Here is a 21,969-nt window from a genome sequence, read left to right as displayed (position 1 = left end):
TCTCTCCTTTGCACAACCACGAACGAGACCCCCCATGACCACCTATTTGTCTTCCCCAGGAAATCCACCTCCGAGGTCTCGCTTCCAACCTGGCTGACAACACCGGGGCCTGTCCTCCCCCGAAAGCATGTGAGGAGCCATAAGTCCGACCCCCTGGTCGAGAGGGTCCAGCTCCTTCTTGCCAACCCTCAGTATGCCTATGTGGCGCACCATGATGGCCGACCAGATACAGTCTCCCTCCGGGATCTGGCACCCGCTGGTTCCCCCGCGGCCACCACCTACTCCCTACACCGGACACCGCCCCCGCCCCTACATGGCCTACACCCCCCTCTCCCCCCATCGCCGACCTACAGTGATGAAGCTCCAGATGACACGCTCCTGGAGTCAACAAGCCCAACACCCGTGCCCGCAGCGAAGCCGGAGCTGAGGCGATCACAGAGAGCGAACAAGGCACCGGACAAACTCGATCTGTGAGCCCACTTCAACCCCGCTGGACTTCAATTTTTTAACAGGGGGTGAATGTGCTGAACGTATGCTATTATAATTCACCACTGTGCTGTGTTGTATGAGGTTGATGCCCTTGTGGGCTCCGCCTATGGCTCCACCCCCTCGAGGGTGATATGTAAACCTCAGTACAGAGCAGTCACAGGCAGGCACAGATCTAGTGTATTAAAACCACTGTTCACTTTTACTCTCCGTCTCGTGTGAATTGATTGATGGTCGCATCACCCACCAGCCCACACCCATCTGACAGAGCACCAAGACAGGTTGTAACCGTGGTAACAGGTGTTTAATGTGAACAAATATTTGCAGGGTTGTGCCCTAGCCCCTATAACTAAACTGTGCCTTGCACCCATGCCAACTTAACCAGTGTCTAACGTTTTGGCCTTACGGGCCCTAACGCTACTTCTAAGTGGTTTTCTGGACAGTACAGCAGGAATAGATGCGGCTTTCTATGATTCCTGCCTTGGACCTGGATCCCCGTTGGCAGCCGTCTTCTGGGGCAACCGGCAGCTGCTCAGGTGTCCCAGGTGCCATGATGCTTCCCTGTTTTACCCGCTGTCAACCAGATGCCCCAGGTACAGGAGGGGGAAGGGGGGGGAATCCGAGGTGCTGGAGTGTTCCAGCACCTCCCTGCCAATGTCACCGGTACGGACCCCACCTCCTCCTCCCTCGGGATGCCCGATGACACCCGGGCTACTCTATGGGACTGGGGTGCGAGCTGAGCTATCCCCTGAGACTCCCCCAAACACCTGCCACTGCCAGTCGTCCTGGAGACGAGGATCCACACGCTTGCGGCCATGGAGTACAGGGAGTGGACCATCACCGTCTGGGACTGACCACATCACCCATTGACAGTGCCAGCACCTTCTGGATTTGTGTCACATCGACCAGTGACTGCGCTATCACCCTCTGGGACTGGGCCACCTCCCTCTGTGTCTGCACCACGTCGGCCAGCGCCTGGGCAATGCCGCCGATATTCCAGCCATGGCCTGCTGTCAGGTCACACTCAGGAGCACTACTGTGATTTCCAGGTGGCTCTGGCACATGGTTGCCTGTGAGATGGTAACCATGCCTTAGGTGTCAGCCAACGCCTGCACAGAATGCCACAGGCATTCAATGCCTCTACCGCTGACGCCACCCATGCGGTGTTGGTCTGGGTGGCACACATTATCGATACCATCTCCTGCTGCTGCATGCGGTTGGAATATTCCAACTGCACCTGCAGGTACTGGATGCTTGCCGACAACCTCTCGTGTAGTCCCTGGCTCTGCATCTGCATGATTGTGGGACGGTCTGTTCCAGAAGCTGGACGGCAGCTAGTCCCTGGGGTCGGTCTGCCCTCCAACAGTCCGCCCCCTCGGGTGTTCCTACCTCCACCTGTTGTAGAGGGTCAGCTGTGTGTGCAGCAGAGTGTGTCCCAGGAGTGTCTTCACTAAAGTGTCCAAGCAAGTTGTGTGTCTCTGGGATGGTGGAGAGTATTGGAGACAGCTGTGATGGAAAATCACTGTCGTCTTCCGACTTGAGTTCCAGGGTCTCCTGTGTCATGGGCTGAGGGCTGGAAACCGCAATTAAGCGGGGTCTCACTTACTCGCCTGCGGCCATACTCCACCTCGGCAACCTCCCTTTTCTCCGGGCCGCTGACCACGTCAGGGCCTTCTTCTTACCCACAGTGAGGGGCTGCAGGTCCGGCAGTTTCCCCCCTGCCTTGTCCCGCTTCCAGCAGTTGTGGACGGCCTTCTCCTGGCAGGAGACAGAAAATTACAGTGTTAGACAGTCGGCGCATGCAGCCGAGTGTGTGGGTAGCTGGTGGCCTCAGTGGCCAGGACACCAGGCCATGGCGGCCAGTATGGGTACTGACATGTGATGCAGGGTGGCGTTTCACCCGCCCACTGGGGGGGGGGGGGTGTCGGGTTACAGGCCAGTGGCACAGTAATCACCCTGACAGCCCTGAGGAGGTTTTGCAGATTTTTATGGCACTGCTGACGTAAACTCCGGACGACATTGCCCATGGCAGTGACTGTCCCAGGCATGCAAAAAGCAGCAGCTGCCAGCCTCCTTCCTGGGCTCGGGGTACATGGTCATCCTTCTCTCCTCCAGTGTCCAAGAGGGTCTCGAGCTCTGCTTCCACGAACATTGGTGCCGCTCTCCGCTGCCATCTTGTTGGCTGGGATAGTGTGTGTGAAAAGTGAAGTGAAGCTGTCAGCCTCCTGAGTGTCAATCACAAAACTGGTGAATCCCACGCCGTTTCTCACTAGATTGATTGTGTTCCACGTGGCGCTGGTGCTAGCCCCTCAGCGGTAACTAAATCGGTCCAGGTGTGGCGCCAGTTTTGCTGTCGTGAAAGTCCATGAATTCTGCGCGGCGTCAACACTTAGTCTCATAAATGGAGAAACCAGCCCATTTTTTTTCCTGAAGGAAATTAGTGAACCAGTTGGATTTTTACAAAAATCTACAATGATTTCATGGTTACCATCACTGATGACCAGCAAATTATTTTTGATGCAGGTAATTGAATTCAAATTCCACCAACTGCTATGGTGGGATTTGAACCCTTGTCTCCAGGGCTTGATTACTAGTGCAGTGACATTATCACTACGCCACTGCCTCCCCTTATGCTGAGGAGGTCATTCATAGCTGTGATTACTTTCCTTGATAAACAGCTTTATACATTTGTACAGTCATATACAGATATGCATACCTGCATATCACCACTATTGACTTGGAATTATTTTATCTCCTTTCTGTTTTTGGAACTCCCTCCACCACCAATGCAAAGTGGCGGCAGTGCGTACCATAATAAGATGCACTGAAACAACTAACAAAGGGCTCCTTCAACAGCACTTCTAAACTACTGACCTCTACCACTTTGAAGGACAAGGGCAGCAGATACATGGGAACAGCACCACCTGATAGTTTCCTCGCAAACCGCACACCATCCTAACTTGGAATTAAATTGCTGCTCCTTCATTGTGACTGAAATCCCGGAACACAGGGTATGAGTGCCTGCAGCACATGAACTGCTGCGGTTCACGAAAGTGGCTCACCATAATTTTCTCAAGGGCAACCATGGATGTGTAGCTAATACTGGCCTTACCAGTGCTGCTAACATCCCATGAGAGAATTTTTAAAAACAAATGGTTCTGTGGCTGAGGATCCATACAGCAACATGTGCTATCTATAATATCCTGTGCTTTGGCAAATCCAACTAGATTATAATAGTGTGGGATTCATTGAATTGTTTCCAGTTTTCCATAGGGAAATTGATGAATAATGTGGGTTGAACAAAAAGATATCTGTGATCAGCATTATGCAAGTGTGCACAGCAGGTTGAGGGAGCTTTGCCATTTATCTCTTACTGTTACTTAGAAGACCGTGAACCATAAATTCAAGTTGCAATCATCTCTACAGACACAAACACCTTCTCTATCCTTACAATGGCTTATTGGTTTGGCCTCAGGATAATAAAAAAGTTCTGTTGTGTCCCCCACAGAGTCTTCTCATACAAGCTTTCCTGCATCCGTGTATGATTATCTTGGTTTGTATAGATGTAGCTGTTATGGTTATTTTGTATTTGATCACATAAGGTGAAAATTTATCCATTATGTGTGCCCCTCAACTCTGCTTTCTTCTCTTCCAAAACTTACAAATAATGATCAATATCCATAGTTCCTCTTTAAACAGCAGACTAATTCTGGGGAAAAAGTCGGAATACTAGGTGCAGTGCAGCTGCTCTTTAAAAATAGAAAAAAATGATGAGTTCTGTTTAAGAGAGGACATTTGCCATGGTAACTGTTCCATTACGTAGTGGGAGGTTGCCGCTTGATTTTAAGGATCAGATTAACATGTTTGATGCACGATGTCGTAGAATCGCCGGGGGTCAGCATGAATCCCGCCCCCGCCGGCTGTCAAATTCTCCAACCTGCGATGGGCCAAGTGGCCGCTCGTTTTTTTGCCAGTCCCGCCGGCGTAAATTGGAGTAGGTCCTTACCGGCGGGACCTGGCAGCGCGGGCAGCCTCCGTGGTTCTTTGGGAGGGGGGGGGGGGCGGATCTGGCCCCGGGAGGTGCCCCCACGGTGGCCTGGCCCGCGATCGGGGCCCACCGATCTGCCGGTCTGTACCGTGGGGGCACTCTATTCTTCAGCACCGAGGAGTCGCGCAAACCACTCAGGGCGGGCCGAGCCCCTGAAGGTGCGGAGGATTCGCACCTTTGGGGCAGCCCAATGCCGGAGTGGTTCACGCGACTCCTCAGCGCCGGGACCCCCTTGCCCCGCCCGGTAGGGGAGAATCCCGCTCTGGCTTCATTTTCATAATTGCAGTGAGCTCTGGAGGCCAATCGATATCAAGAGGCAGCTTGTTGCCTTATGCCAATTCAACTTAAGTATAACCCTGGCAGCAACTCTTGGGTAGGTACCATTGTGTGTGTATGCAAAGAGTGAGAAGCCGAACGAGAAGGGGAGGTGCAGACTGACAGCAGCCCACGGCATTGCTGTGGAGCCGGGAGAAAAATTCCTGCTCCTCCTTGCACCAAATTAAGATGAAGAGAAAAAAGAATACAATTTTATGGTGGTCTGCAGCAGCCTCTTTAAGATCCAGAAGAATCTGGAAAGACAACCAAATTACGGTGTGGGGTTATGAAACTGACATCAGGCCTGCCACTTGCAAAAGAAAGTTCCTTGGTGGCTATTTCGGGAACACCGCAATGTCAGTCAAATTAATATGATGGATGTACATCTGCAATTTTGTGCCCTGAAAATGGATATGATGGAGTCCAATTTTTGTCCTAGGGTTGGCTGTTGGACAATTTGATCATATTATGGGCTTTTATGTCAGTGACAGTAGTTTTTGGCCTTGATAAGCTTGATACACATGAGGTGCATCAGTGTTTAATGCTCCAAGTACTTCTGGATTGCATTGTCACATGCACTGTGTGATACAAAGCAGGCCTTGGTGTCCAATAATTCATAATAATACAATGTGCTGTGGCCATCTAAAATTATAGTAAATGACCTCCGAGGATTTCCTTCTCTGTTCCAATCTTAAAAACTAAATAATACCTTAGAAATGCTTTTCATAAATGTTAATTTAAATATTGAAAATTCCACCTGATTTCCCTTGATTTTTTGAACACTTTATCAAACTAATACAGAGTAGCAGACAGCCTTTAATATCTTGTAAAACTAGTTCACAGCTTTAAAATAGCTAGTGATAATCTAACTTAACTAGTTATTCGGGAAACAGATAAGAATTGTTGCACCTTTTGGTTACTGTTTTTAGGACTCATTGATCATTCACAAATATATTTGCTATTGGAACAAGGTTTTGATTAAAATAAATTAAGGAGTTTGCCAGAGTTCAAACAGTATGAACCAAAGTTTGGTACCATAGAATGCAATATTTCTACTTTAGCAAAACTTAGATATTTAGGAATATGGGATAAAGGATATTATATACATGTTTTATTGAGTTACTCAATTGGAATTTATATTAATGCTCAAGAAATTGATTTTCATATTAAATGCACATGTTTCATACCTGCACAAAGATTATCTATTTGTCTAAAATTTTGTGGATGGTAGTAACCTCTCATACATAAATTATATTGTTTTTGAAGAATGCATCTTGTTTTTCAGAATATATAATGGCAATACTTTATCTGTTGGGGGAAATATATTAGTCACCTTTTTAAAATATAATTTCCGTATATTAAAAAAGAGATTTTAATATTAAGCACATAGAAAAGAAGGATTCAGGTTACAACGATCCGATTCATAGTCCCATCAACATTAAAGGCAGGGGAGGCAAGTCGATGTTGGATGCTTTTGGTTTGAAGGAGATTCAACAGAAGAGTGCCTTCAGTGTAATTGTTGTTTGATTGTTAATGGTTGGCTCAGAGTAACATTGGCAGAAACCTGGTTATATTATCTGCCTGTTTTCTAATTGATGTGTGACAAGAGCAGATCTTGTACAAATTTTGTGCTATGCACAAATTTTAGAAGAGAATAAAAATCAGTCTTGTAAATGCACTAATGGTGGTGTTGTTAATCTGATAAGTTTTTATTTTATTTTTTTTCAGCAATCAGGGAGGATGGAATGCCAGGAGGTAGAAACAAAAGTATTGGTCCTGTTCAGGTAATTGTTTTACAGTTATGGAAATTAAGCAATAGTTTAAGTGTGAGTCTTCACAGATAAACAAATCTTTACAGGAACAGTCAGTGTGAGTGGAGTGAGTGATAATCACAGGTAATCGAGGTGTGAATTGTCTCAAGCCAGGTGTCCTGTCAAGATTTGTTTATCTGTAAAGACTTACATTCCAACCATTCTTCACATTCCAATCTGTAATTATCTGGCAATTGTGTGTCTCCCATATATGCTGTGATTGTGAATCTGCCTCCACTTCACCTGATGAAGGAGCAGCACTCCGAAAGCTTATGATTTCAAATAAGCCTGTTGGATTTTAACCAGGTGTTGTGAGACTTCTTACTGTGGAGAGAGAAACAGAGTTAATGTTTCAAGTCTACGTCACTCTTCAGAGCTTTCCGTCTCCTTAAAACTCTGCAATTCTAGTGTCTGTTGTTACCCTATCAGGCTCAACTAATTAATCACAAATCAGGGATTGAATTGAAACATTTCCAGTCAGTGCTGGGTCCACTGTTATTTGTTATTTATCTGAAATTATTTGGATGAGAATTTAGGAGTTTTGGTTAGTAAGTTTGCGGATGACATCAAGATTGGTGGCATAGTGGACAAAGAAAAATATCTAGAATTGCAATGGGATCTTGATCAATTGGGCCAGGGGAGCGATGAATGGCAGATGGAGTTTGATTAAATTTGAGGTGATGCATTTTGGTAGAGCGAATCGGGGCAGGATATTAAATACATTTTAGAGTAACTGGAGAGCAATAAGACTTCCAAAACGGCAAGGTTACCAGCATTCCATACATTTTAAAAAAAAATCACTGAACGCTTTTTATTTCAATTGATATATCTTCTAGATTTGTCCATTTACCTAATTCCAACTGAAATGTCTCATCATGTTATTACACATAAATGTATAAATAGATCTCGGATTAGAGGCAGTAACCAGTGGCGTGCCACAGGGATCAGTGCTGGATCAGTATATTTCACAATATAAATGAGTTGAAGAAAAGAACAGAGTGTAATGTGACCAAGGGTGGGAAGGAAGGTAAACTGTAAGGAGGATATAAATAGTTTACAGAGAGATATTGACAGGTTAAGTGAGTGGGTAGAAATTGACAAATGGAATTCAATGTGGGAAAATGTGAGGTTGTTCATTTTGTAAGAAAGAATGCGAAGGCAGATAATTATTTAAATAGAGATAGACTGCAAAAAGCTATAGCACAAAGGGAATTGGGGGTCCTTGTTCATGAAACCCAGGTGCAGAAGTTAATATGGAAGGCAAATGGAATGTTGGCTTTATTTTGAGTGGGCTGGAGTATAAAAGTAACGAGGTTTTGCTGCAAAATGTGCATTGTACCAGTGAGGCTACATTTAGAAAAATACAGTTTTGGTCCCCTTATTTAAGGAAAGGTATATCATCATTGGAGGCAGTAAAGAGGAGGTTTACTCAGATGATCCAGGGTATGGAGGACTGCCATATGAGGAAAGGGATTCGACTTCCGGGCGGCGAGCGAGGAGGTCGCAGGGAGAGGGGCTCCCGCAAGCGCCAGACAAGAACAACCCCCCCCCCGACAGGCCGGACGGCGGAGGAGGAGAAGCGGAGCGCCGGCAGAGGAGCGGCAGCGGAGCCGGAGCGGCAGCGGAGCCGGAGCGGCAGCGGAGCCGGAGCGGCAGCGGAGCCGGAGCGGCACCGGAGCCGGAGCGGCAGCGGAGCTGGAGCGGCAGCGGAGCCGGACGGCAGCGGAGCGGCAGCGGAGCAGGAGCGACAGCGACGGCAGAGGAGCGGTGACGGCGGCGGCAGAGGAGAGGCAGCGACAGGGGGGCCCAGCAGCAGCAGGTCCAACCCCTCTCCCTCCCCCCCCCCCCCCACCCACGCGGGCCAGGAGTGGTGCGGCGGCGGCGGCCCCTCTTCTCTTCCCCCCCCCCCCCGCGGGCCAGGTGCGGCGGCGGCGGCCCCTCTTCTCTCCCCCCCCCCCCCCCCCCCCACGCGGGCCAGGAGCGGTGCGGCGGCGGCGGCCCCTCTTCTCTTCTCCCCCCCCCACGCGGGCCAGGAGCGGTGCGGCGGCGGCGGCCCCTCTTCTCTTCCCCCCCCCAACGCGGGCCAGGAGCGGTGCGGCGGCGGCGGCCCCTCTTCTCTTCCCCCCCCCCCCCCCCCCCCCCCCCCCCACGCGGGCCAGGAGCGGTGCGGCGGCGGCGGCCCCTCTTCTCTTTCCCCCCCCCCCCCCCCCCCACGCGGGCCAGGAGCGGTGCGGCGGCGGCGGCCCCTCTTCTCTTCCCCCCCCCCCCCCAACGCGGGCCAGGAGCGGTGCGGCGGCGGCGGCCCCTCTTCTCTTCTCCCCCCCCCCCCCCCACGCGGGCCAGGAGCGGTGCGGCGGCGGCGGCCCCTCTTCTCTCTTCCCCCCCCCCCCCCCAACCAGCAGCGGGACCCCCCCCTCCCAACCAGCAGCGGGACCCCCCCCCCCCCCCCCAGCCAGCAGCGGGGACACCCGGCAGCGACCACCGGCCCACTCGCCCCTCCCCCCCCCCCCCTCCCCCAATTGCAGTGACCACCACGTGGCAAGGACAAAGAGACAAAGGGACTCTCTCTCTCTCTCTCCTGGTTGAGTGGGGAGAGAAGACAAAAGAAAAAAGAGACTTGTATTTCTGTTCTTTTTTTTAAAAAAAAACCCAAAAGAAAACTGGTAAAGAGAAAAGGGGTAAAGGAAAGAAGGGGGGAAATAAATTTAAAAAAAAAAAAAAAAAATATATATATATATATATATATATATAGATATATAATAATAAATAAAATAAAAATAGGGTGCGGAAAAGGGGGAAAAGAAGAACAAGGAGAGAAGAAAAGATGAAGGGGAAGGGGGAGAAAAAAATGCCAGAAGGGAGCCAAGAGAAAGGGGGCACCGGAAGTAGACGGGGCAAAGGGCAAGCCAGCTCGGGCAAACGAGTCAACACGCGAAGCGGCGGGAAGGATGTTTCGCCGCATCCAGAAGAGCTGGACGGGCGGGCAACCTCTCCCCTGGGGTTAGAGGGGGGCGTGAATTGGAAGGAAGCCTTTGCCGAGGTGGTGAGGGAGCAGCTGCAGGCAATCAAGGCAGAGTTAAAAGCAGACGCAGAGGCCGCAGCACAGGCAGCAGTGACCAGGGCCATGTCAGGGGTGCAGCAGGTTCTGACCAGATTGGAGAAGAAAGTGGATGCCCAAGGGAAGATACTGGAAGCCCAGGAGGCAACCATTAAAGAGCTGGAGAAGGCAGCGACTGACGCGAGCGACCGGGTCATATCCCTGGAGAGGGGAATGGTGAAACTGAGTGCAACACAGGGGAGCCTGAAGGGCAGGGTAGACGACCAGGAGATCAGCTCGAGAAGGCAAAATATTAAGATAGTGGGCCTGCCAGAGGGGATAAAGGGTAGAAATCCCACAACATTCGTGGCTGCGATGCTGGGCTCCTTAGTGGGGCGGGAAACTTTTCCCACCCCACCGGAAATGGACAGAGCTCATCGGTCACTGCGCCCGAAGCCCAAGGAAGGGGAAAAACCGAGAGCAGTTATAGCCAGACTGCACCGGTACCGGGATAGGGAGACAATCCTGCGCTGGGCCAAGGAGAATAGAGCCTGCAATTGGGACGGGCACGCCATCCGAATCTACGAGGATTTTGGAGCGGACATAGCTAAGAGACGGGCGGAGTTCAACAGAGCGAAAGCAGCTCTCTATAAGAACAAAGTACGTTTTGGTATGCTGTACCCAGCAAAACTCTGGGTCACATACCAACACAAGGAATATTTCTTTACAGCCCCTGCCGAGGCGAATAGATTCGTCGAGGAGCACGGGCTGGAAAAACGCCATGGGAAGTAGGGACGAGGGGCCCATGGCAAGGAGATACGTCATGCCGACGGGGGGGTGGGGGGGGCGAGGCAAAGCCAGCCCCCTCCCCCCTGGCAGGAACACCCAGAACGAAAAACAACCCAATGCCCAAGGGCCCGCCCCAGGTGGGAGGCCAGGCCCCGGCACGAGGGAACGGGAGTACTGGAGAGGGGAGAGGGGAAGCGGGACAGCAACCTCCGAGAGAGGAGCCACCGTGCTAGCAGGAAAGCTAGCGAAGGGGGCGCGCAACAGAGCAGGGCCGCAGCGCACCCCCAACAGGGGGGAAGGCGCCAGGCAGGGGAGGGGGGGATCACCCATCAAAGGTGGGAGAGCAAATGGGGACAGGAATGGGGGAGAGGGGGGCAATGGAGGGGTATACAGGGGTATCCCCGAAAGGGATAGAGCGGGGGGGGGGGGGGGGCACTCGGGGGGCGAAAGACCAGGGAGGGGAAATGCAGGGACGAAGGGACAAAAGAGGCCAGAAAGGGAATAGGGCCACAAAGTGCCACAGATAAGGGCTCGAAACAGGGAACTGCTGCAAGCACCCACCCAGTACGGTCTGTGGGTGAAGGGGCCCCCCGGAGTGCAGGGGACTACCCGCGTGGCGGACACACAGTGGACGGCCATGGCGGGTGTCCCCGGGACAAGGGGGAACCCCGGAGCGCAGGGACCCGACCGCATGGGGAGAGCAGTGATAGTGGACATCCTGGACGGCCCCCTAACAAAGGGAAACCCCAGAGGGCAGGGGCGCGTCCACCGGACAAATATGGTTAACCCCATAGGAGCAAGGGGGCAGAAGCCCCTCACCAGAATAGTCACCTGGAACGTAAGGGGACTTAACGGCCCAGTGAAGAGATCTAGAGTCCTCACCCACCTTAGAAACATGAGGGCCGACATAGTCTTCCTCCAAGAGACGCACTTGAGGGAGCAGGACCAACTGCGGGTAAGAAAGGGCTGGGTGGGACAAACCTATCATTCCTGTTATGGGGCAAGGGCCAGGGGGGTGGCGATCCTGATTGGCAAGAGGACAATGTTTAGGGCGACAAAGACGGTTACGGACCCAGGGGGACGGTATGTCATGGTCAGCGGGGCCCTGGATGGGGCGCCGGTAGTTCTAGTTAACGTGTACGCGCCCAACTGGGACGACACGAGCTTCATCCAAAAGACCATGGCAGAAATCCCGGACATAGCGACGCACCGACTAATCATGGGGGGGGACTTCAACTGTGTACAGGACCCAACGACGGACAGATCAAACCCCAGAACGGGGAAAACCTCAAACATGGCAAGGGAACTCAGTCACTATATGGAGCAGATGGGAGCAGTAGACCCCTGGAGATTCGCCCACCCGGGGGAGAAAGAATTCTCTTTCTTCTCCCCAGTACACAACGTGTACACCAGAATTGACTTCTTTGTGGTGGGGAAAACGGTGCTTCCAGAGATAGACAAGGTGGAATACTCCGCAATTGTGATATCAGACCACGCTCCACACTACATGGATGTGCGGCTAGAGACGGGAAGGGCCCAGCGCCCCAAATGGAGGTTGGACGGTGCCTTACTAGCCGACAAGGCCTTCAGCGAAAGGATAGCGCAGGCCATAGCGGAGTACACTGAGATCAACCAAAACGGGGAGGTCTCACCCTCCACGTTCTGGGAAGCGCTTAAGGCCGTACTAAGAGGGGAAATCATAGCCTACAAAGCGCAAAGAGATAGATAGAACAGTACAGCACAGAACAGGCCCTCCGGCCCTCGATGTTGTGCCGAGCAATGATCACCCTACTCAATCTCACGTAACCCGTATACCCGTAACCCAACAATCCCCCCAATTAACCTTACACTACGGGCAATTTAGCATGGCCAATCCACCTAACCCGCACATCTTTGGACTGTGGGAGGAAACCGGAGCACCCGGAGGAAACCCACGCACACACGGGGAGGACGTGCAGACTCCACACAGACAGTGACCCAGCCGGGAATCGAACCTGGGATCCTGGAGCTGTGAAGCATTGATGCTAACCACCATGCTACCGTGAGGCCCCTAGGGAGGAAAGGGTGGCTAGGCAGAAGCTGGTCGACTCCATACTGGAGGTAGACCATAAATACTCCGAGGCCCCGACTGTAGAACTCCTGGCGGAGAGAAAAGAATTACAAAGGAACTTTGACCTGCTCTCCACCAGGAAAGCAGTACACCAACTCCGCCAGGCACGCGGGGCCCTATACGAACACGGAGACAAAGCCAGCCGCCTGTTGGCCCACCAGCTGAGAAAGCAGGCAGCCAGCAGAGAAATTGCGCAAATCAGAGATACCAGAGGCACGTTGGAAACAGAACCAGAGAGGATTAACAAAACCTTCAAGGCCTTCTACCAAGAGCTGTACACCTCAGAGCCCCCAACGGGGAAGGCTGGGATGAACCGGTTTCTTGACGGACTGGACATACCAGTTGTGGGAGAGGGCAGAAAACGGGATCTGGAAGCACCACTAGCACTGGGAGAGATCATGGAGAGCATTAGCTCCATGCAGGCGGGGAAGGCGCCGGGACCGGACGGATTCCCGGCGGACTTCTACAAAAAATTTGCGACAGCGCTGGCCCCGCACCTGCGGGAGATGTTCACAGACTCGCTAGCTAGGGGCACGTTGCCACCCACGTTAGCACAGGCCTCAATCTCGCTGATACCTAAGAAAGACAAAGACCCAACGGAATGTGGGTCATACAGACCCATATCTCTGCTGAATGCAGACGCCAAAATACTGGCCAAAATCCTAGCCAAAAGGCTAGAAGACTGTGTACCTGAGGTGGTCACAGAGGACCAGACGGGCTTTGTCAAAGGTAGACAGCTTACCGCGAACATCAGGCGCCTGCTGAACGTGATAATGACCCCCTCCGGGGAGAGAACACAAGAGGTGATCGTCTCCCTGGACGCAGAAAAGGCCTTCGACAGAGTCGAGTGGAAATACCTCATAGAGGTACTGGAGCGGTTCGGGCTTGGAACAGGGTTCACCGCTTGGGTAAAGCTCCTGTACAACGCTCCCATGGCGAGTGTACAGACCAACAATACCAACTCCCAATACTTCCAGCTGCACAGGGGCACCAGACAAGGATACCCACTGTCCCCGCTGCTGTTCGCACTAGCAATTGAACCGCTAGCAATCGCGCTCAGGGCAGCAAAAAATTGGAGGGGGATCCGAAGGGGAGGTAGAGAGCACAGAGTCTCACTCTATGCGGATGATCTGCTCCTCTATATCTCGGACCCACAAAGCAGCATGGACGGAATCATCGAGCTCCTGAAAAAGTTTGGAGCCTTCTCGGGCTACAAACTCAACATGAGCAAAAGTGAGATCTTCCCAGTACACCCGCAAGGGGGGGGGGGGGGGCAGCACTAAAGGGGCTGCCGTTCAAACAAGCCCGACATAAATTCCGCTACTTGGGGATCCAAATAGCCCATGACTGGAAAGGGATCCACAAATGGAACCTCACCAGCCTGACGGAGGAAGTTAAAAAGGACCTGCAAAGATGGAACACACTCCCGCTCTCCCTCGCGGGGAGAGTTCAGACGATCAAAATGAACGTACTGCCCAGGTTCCTCTTCCTGTTTAGATCCATTCCGATCTACATCCCCAAGGCCTTTTTCAAAGCGCTGGACAAACTCATCATGGCGTTCGTATGGGGGGGTAAAAATGCTAGGATCCCAAAGAAGGTCTTACAAAAAACAAAAACCAGGGGAGGGTTAGCCCTCCCGAATCTACAATTCTACCACTGGGCAGCAACAGCCGAGCGAGTAAGGGGATGGATCCAGGAGCCAGAAGCTGAGTGGGTGCGTGCGGAGGAGGCCTCCTGCATGGGAACCTCCCTCCGGGCCCTCGCCACGGCAGCACTCCCATCCCCACCCAAAAAACACTCCAGCAGCCCAGTGGTGACAGCCACCCTCCAATCCTGGAACCAACTGCGGCAGCAACTTGGCCTGACCAAAATGTCGAACAGGGCTCCCATCTGCAACAACCATAGGTTCACACCAGCACTGACTGACGCCACCTTCAAAAGGTGGAGGCAGGACGGGGGGACACTGACAGTCAGGGACCTATACACGGACGACAGGATCGCAACACTGGACGAACTGACAGAGAAATTTCAGCTAGCTGGGGGGAACGAGCTACGGTACCTGCAGCTCAAAAACTTCCTACGAAAGGAGACAAGGACGTACCCACAACCGCCACGACAGACACTACTGGAAGACCTACTGGACGCAAGTATCCTAGAGAAAGGGAACTGTAGTGACATGTATGACCGACTGGTAGATAGGGACGACACCTTACTGGACGCAACAAGGAGGAAATGGGAGGACGACCTGGGGATGGAGATAGGGTGGGGACTCTGGAGCGAAGCACTGCATAGGGTCAACTCCACCTCCACGTGCGCAAGGCTCAGCCTGACGCAACTAAAAGTGGTACATAGAGCCCACTTAACAAGAACCCGTATGAGTAGGTTCTTCCCGGAGGTGGAAGACAGATGTGAACGGTGCCAAAGAGGCCCGGCCAACCACGCCCACATGTTCTGGTCTTGCCCCAGACTCGTGGAGTACTGGACAGCCTTCTTCGAGGTTATGTCCAAAGTGGTGGGAGTGAGGGTGGAGCCATGCCCGATAGTGGCGGTCTTCGGGGTTTCAGAACAGCCAGATCTATTCCTGGGGAGGAGGGCGGACGCCCTTGCCTTTGCCTCCCTGATCGCCCGCCGTAGAATCCTGTTTGGCTGGCGGTCAGCAGCACCACCCAGAGCTGCAGACTGGCTGTCCGACCTCTCGGAATCTCTCCAAATGGAGAAAATCAAATTTGCCATCCGAGGGTCGGACGACGGCTTCCACAGAACGTGGGAGCCATTCATGCAACTGTTCCGGGACCTATTTGTGGCCAATGTACAAGAGGAAGAATAGTCGGGGGAAGGTAGCGGGAGGGGGGGGGCTACAGGTTCGTTACGGGGGTTCGATGGCTAGCTAAGGCCCAAAACCAAACTAAATAAACATGTTGAGGGGGGGGGGGGGCGCAGTTACTACTACGAAGATGCTTACCTGTAAATATGTATGTTAATTTTTGCGTGTTTGTTTTTTTTCTCTCCTAACAATTTGTAATTTGTTCAATATAAAATATGAAAACTGAATAAAAACATTTATAAAAAAAATATGAGGAAAGGTTAAATAGGTTGAGTGTACTCCTTGGAGTTCAGAAGAAGCATAAAATCCCTGCCCGAACCCAAATCTTTCCAGGACCTCCCACAAGTATTTCCACTCCACCAGGTCGAAGGCCTTTTCTTCATCCATGGCCACCACCACCTCAACCTCACGCCCCTCTTAATTACATTAAGGAGCCGCATAATGTTGGTCGCCAGATGCCGTCCCTTAACAAACCCCGTCTGGTCCTCCCCTATCACTCCTGGAACGCAGTCCTTGATCCGTGTGGCCAGGATCTTTGCCAACAATTTTGCATCCACATTTAGCAGAGAGATTGGCCTCACGACCAACAGCTTTCTGGATCTTTATCTCGTTTCAAGATAAAGGAAATTGATGAATGCGATAACGTTGGGTGGAGCACTCCCAACTCCTTTGACTCATTAAAAGTCTTCACCAAAAGCGGCCCCAACAACCTGGAAAACTTCTTATAGAACTCTACCGGATATCCATCCGGTCCTGGGCTTTGTCCGATTGCATCGCCCAAAACCCCTCTATTACCTCCCTGAGCCCGATTGGGGCACCCAGACGCTCCACCAACTCCTCATCTACCCTCGGGTACTCCAGCCCCCCAAAAATCGTTTCATCCCCTCCTCCCCGACTGGGGGTTCCAACTTATACAACTTGCTGTAAAACTCCCAAAACATATCATTCACCCCTGTCGGGTCCAGAACCAGCTTCTCCCCATGTCCCTCACTTTCCCTATTTCTCTCGCCGCTTCCTATTTCCTCAGCTAATGCACCAGCATCCTACTAGCTTTCTCCCCATATTCATAAACCAACCCCCTTACTCTCCTCAGCTGTCCCAACCCCTTACCTGTGGACAGGAGCCCAAATTCTACTTGCAGTTTCTGACGCTCTTTCAAAAGCCCATCTTCCGGAGTCTCTGCATATCTCCTGTCCACCTGTAGAATTTCACCCACCAGTCTGTCTAACTTCACTCGCTCCACTTTCTCCTCTGGGCCCATATTGAGATGAATTCTCACCTCATTACTACCTTCAATGCCTCCCAGACCAACCCCTCTGACACCTCACTCATATCATTGCTCTTAATGTGTCCATGAATGGCCTCCCTCACCCGTTCACACACCACCTCCTCCGCTAATGGCCCCATATCCAACCTCCATTGTGGGCCCTGGGCCTTTCCTTTACTAACTTGCGAGTCCACCCAGTGCGGGGCGTGGTCTGACATCACTATTGTTGAATATTCAGCATCTACCACCTCTGCCAGCAGCGGTCTATCACAAAGCGAAGTCTATCCGAGAGTATACCTTACGCACACGGGAGTTGAACGAAAATTCCTTACTCCTCAGCCGCCTGAATCTCCACAGATCGACCCCCCTCCACAATGTGCTCCATGAACCCCCAGAGCTTCTTCGCCATAGCTGATACCTTCCCATACCTAGTACTCGACCTGTCCAGCCTTTGATCAAGAACTGTATTTAAATCCCCCTCCGCCATAATCAGATGATGAGAATCTAGTTTTGGAATCTTCCCCAGCACCCGCCTCATAAATTCCATGTCGCTACAATTCGGGGCATATATATTCACCAACATCACAGCCATGCCCTCCAGTTTCCCACTAACCAAAGCATATCTATAGAGGCTAATATAGAGGGCCTGCCTCTATATTCCCCACCTTGAACACTACCCGCTTATTAACCAAAATCAAGTCTAACCCCTAATGAAATAGCTGCCCAACCCATCCCTTCCTTAGCCTAATCTGGTCCCCCACCTTCAAATATGTCTCCTGCAGCATGGCCACATCCGCCGTCAGTTGCCTCAAGTGTGCAAACAGATGGGCCCTTTTGACTGGTCCATTCAGTCCCCAAACGTTCCAAGTGACCAATCTGGTCAGGAGGCACCCTTCCCCCTCCTCCCCTGTCGATCAGCCATAACCTCTCCCAGGCCAGTCTTTGGCCCATGTCCCCCAAATCCCCTGGCCCGCCCTTGGGCATCCAATGCCATCAACCCCCCTCCTCCACTTTGAAAGTCCCTCCCAAGAGCAATACTGTCTCCCCGCCCCCCACCCGATCCCTCCACACAGATCTTCAGCTCACCCCCCACTACGCTTCCGTGAACTAGCCTGCCTAACTGGCCTGGCAGCCCTCACCCATGGTGCCTAGCATCCTACCCCCCACTGATTTCCCCTCCCTCCCACTCGAATCTGAGTGCAAACAGTCAAGACAAATGCAAGAAGTAAAAACAAACAAACAATCACTCCCAAGACCCGAACACAGAGACCCACCCATCATCCCTTAGCAAAGAACTGTAAACAAGCCTAAAGTCAAAAAACAGAAAAAAGAAAACAAACGAGCAAAAGGGTAAATATTGGGAGAATGCTTCTACTTATGGGAGAGTTTAGGACTAGAGGGCATAGTCCGAGAATAAGGGGTGCTCATTTTAGACTGATATGAGGAAGACTTTCTTCTCTCAAAGAATGATGGATCTTTGGGATTCTTTATCCCAGGAAGCTGTGGAGGCAGAGTCCTTGAACATTTTCAAGGCTGAGACCGATAGATTTTTAATCCGTATGGGAATTAAGGGTTACGGAAAGAAGGCAGGAAAGTGGACATAGTGACCGTGAGATCAACCTTGATCTTAAATGGTGGAGCAGGCTCAAAGGGCTGGATGACCTACTCCTGCTCCTATTTCGTATGGTCTTGTATGCATCTCAGAAAAAAGTAAACCTATTGTTACAAGATTTATAGCTTTAAAAAGAAAAATTATGCCATTTCATTTGAGAAATGCCGATTCTGTCACAAAGTTTGCTGATGTTATTTGCAAGGGTATCCCAACTTGGAACACAGGTTCGTGGAGGTGTATACTTTTATTTTGTTTTGGTGTGAGGAGATAAGTGAAATGTAAATGAGAATAAATAGCCCAATTGTTGTGTAGCAACTATTAGAGACTATTTATTAAAGGCTTAAAAAAAGAGAAATGCACACAAACAGGATGACTCTACTCACGCAATTAAGATGTATGAATTACTAAACATAGTTATATAGAACATACCCCTTGTACACACTATATCTATGGTACCTGAATTCTGTAAGACTTCCCCTCTTCCCCAAACGACATACAAATTGAATAACCAGCTATAGTTACCACACCATACAAGGGTGATACTCAAATCTGGAAGCCGCCTCTTTCCTGGATCAGCAAAAATATTTTAAACTGCTGTTACAAAGGTTTTCTGCGCTGCCTTGGCTCTAAGACTTAGAAGCTTGTTTGCTGTAAGCATGGCCTTCAGGCTTGGTGGCTGGAAACTGGCCTATCTGCTTTCTGAGGCTACTAGATGGTAACTGCCTCTCCTTGCCACTCAGGGTCTGGGAAATTATATATTTGTTATTCTTTGATTATGCTTTCTGTGTATTCGCCGCAGGATTCCTAGCTTTCGATCTGCTCTTGTAGCCACCGTACTAATATTGCTAGCCCAGTTAGGTTTCTGGCCAGTGGTAACACCCAGGATGTTGATAATGGGGAATTTAGTGATGCCATTGAATGTCATGGGTGATGGTTAGATTCCAATAGAGGGTCCCAATAGTGCCCCAGAAATTAATTCTAAGCTTGTGTTCCTTTGCAAAAGTTAAAGCAAACAATTTCCATCATGCTAGGTAATGTGGATAACATGCACCTCAAAGATCATGGAGCTAACTCTTCTTGAGCTTAGAAGGATGTGAGTGATAAAAAGGTGAATGCATTATGCAGAGCAATTTATGCCCGAAGAAGGAAGCAGAAATCACAGTTCTATTCAAGTACATTTCTGGATGCATTCTCATGTAAAGGTGTGATTTCATTTTTTATGTATAAAAAGAAAACCAAAATCTTTTCACCTACTTTGTCAGCTATTTCTCATTTATGTTATCTCAACACTTGGTACTCACTTATTTGACAATCTAGATTGCGATATTTCTACTTAGTTATGAGATTATTATATAAATGTGACTCTTGCAGGTTATGAAGATTATTATGATGCTTAATTGTCAAAATGCTTAAAGATCTGGTGATTTTTTTTGTCAAATATCAATTTCAAACAATTCTAGAATGAGAAATGAATTTGTTCAAGCAACACCTAACTAACTCTTTGCAGTGTATTTATGCAAGAAAGTATACAAGACATAGATGTTTGATTGTAACCTAAAGGGATGCATTCTTAATTTTACAGAAGAATGGATTTTCTTGCGCAGCAGTAATTACATTTTTTAAAATCAAGGTTCAGGAAATTCCTTATGTTCACCTTTCAATGAGAGAGCATAGACAATTTCAAGAATGTTATGACGTTTATTTCAACAAAAGGTTAATTGGGTTCAGAATTTCATACCTCAATCTGTATTGGAATGGAGACGGTTGGGATTTAAAAATAGTCGCCTGATCCGCTTTCAGGATTCTGGCTGCCATTATGGCTACATGGGTAGCGGGCCCACGGTCAGCTTTCCCACCCTTGCCTACTCCATTGTGGGGGTGGACATTTTAGAAGCCCTCCCTCCCCAACTGTTTCCGTGAAGTCGGGCCCATGTTGTTAGGAGACGTGATTCATGGCACCTCAGCGGAGTTGTAAATGGTGGTGGAACCCTAGTCTGGTGGTGGAAACCTTTTGACAGGTCAGTTCAAAAGGTGTTGACAACTTCACATATCATGGGGACCTCTGGTGGTAGCATCATGGGGACCTGTGGTAGAGGCATGTAGGGAGAAGTCACAGAGAAGATTGTTCCTGACAAGATACTTGATTTTTGTCCGTTTTTGCCCAGTTTTGGGGGTAATTTTGACCAAAAATCGCATCTACTTGTTAACTGACTCTCAGCGGTTGTGGCAAGGACTAAACAACATAACAGGCTACAAAGCAAAGCCGAGCAGTATCTTTGGCAGCATTGCCTGCCTCCCCGATGAACTCAATGCATTCTATGCTCGGTTCGAGCAGGAAACCAACAATCCGCTGTCGAGTGCCCCAGCAGCCCATAATTCACCCATACCCACCATCACAGCTTCTGAAGTCAGATCGGCCTTCCTGAAAGTGAACCCTCGGAAGGCAGTGGGCCCAGACTTTAGCCCCCCCTACTCTACTCCCTGTACACACACGACTGCGTGGCAAAATTTGGTTCCAACTACATCTGCAAGGTTGTGGCGATACAACTATAGTGGACCGGACCTTGAATAACAACTTGTCAGAATACAGGAGGGAGATAGAGAACCTAGTGGAGTGGTGCAGCGAGAACAAGCTCTTCCTCAGTGCCAGCAAAACTAAAGAGCTGGTCATTGACTTCAGGAAGCAAAGTACTCTACGCACTCCTGTCAGCATCAATGGGGCCGAGGTGGAGATGGTTAGCAGTTTCAAATTCCGAGGGGGTGTACATCTCCAATAATCTGTCCTCGTCCACCCACGTTGCCGCTACCTCCGAAAAAGGACAACAGCGGCTATACTTCCTCAGGAAACTAAGGAAATTCGGCACATCCACATTAACTCTTACCAACTGATACAGATGCACCATAGAAAGCATCCTATCTGGCTGCATCACAGCCTGGTATGGCAACTGCTCGGCACCAGGACTGCAAGAAACTGCAGAGAGCCGTGAACACAGCCCAGTCCATCACACAAACCTGCCTCCCATTCATTGACTCCATCCACACCTCCCGCTGCCCGGGGAAAGCGGGCAGCATAATCAGAGACCCCTCCCACTTGCTTACTCACTCTTCCAACTTCTTCCATCGGGCAGGAGATGCAAACGTCTGAGAACACGCACGAACAGACTCAAAAACAGCTTCTTCTTGCCATTACCAGACTCCTAAACGACCCTCTTGTGGACTGACCTCATTAACACTGCACCCCTGTATGCTTCATCCGGTGCCGGTGCTTACGTAGTTACATTGTGTACCTTGTGTTGCCCTATTATGCATTTTCTTTTATTCCCTTTTCTTTTCATGTACTTAATGATCTGTTGAGCTGCTCGCAGAAAAATACTTTTCACTGTACCTCGGTACACGTGACAATAAACAAATCCAATCCAATACTCACATTAAAGAAATGGCAAGAAAGCCCAAGGGAAATAAACCTGTGGATAGAACTTGAACATGAATTTGGCAACTCCATGAGGCACCTCGGTGGAGAAAATGGTGGAGGCTGCTCCTGTGACTCCGGCCACTCTAATCACGGTGGGCAGTGGAGAGTTATGTCTGGGGACCTTAGAAAGTTGATAGAGGAGGCTCTGGGTCCCATAATGTCGAAACTGCAGAAAACCTCTGAGAGGATAAAGGAGCA

At 50.3% G+C, this 21,969-nt stretch overlaps 1 protein-coding gene across 2 annotated transcripts in view; it reads left to right on the top strand.

Moving 5' to 3' along the window:
- LOC119955516 (nuclear receptor subfamily 6 group A member 1-like) overlaps positions 1–21,969 on the top strand; it is a 592,263-nt gene that overhangs the window by 435,945 nt on the left and 134,349 nt on the right. For both annotated transcript variants that reach the window (XM_038781784.1, XM_038781786.1), the window contains one exon: positions 6,578–6,633. In XM_038781784.1, coding sequence (XP_038637712.1) covers positions 6,578–6,633 — 56 coding nt within the window. The remainder of the gene's footprint in view (positions 1–6,577; positions 6,634–21,969) is intronic.

The sequence above is a fragment of the Scyliorhinus canicula genome, chromosome 21, assembly GCF_902713615.1.
Source record: "Scyliorhinus canicula chromosome 21, sScyCan1.1, whole genome shotgun sequence".
Taxonomy (NCBI): domain Eukaryota; kingdom Metazoa; phylum Chordata; class Chondrichthyes; order Carcharhiniformes; family Scyliorhinidae; genus Scyliorhinus; species Scyliorhinus canicula.
This window is presented reverse-complemented; position numbering and strand designations above follow the sequence as displayed.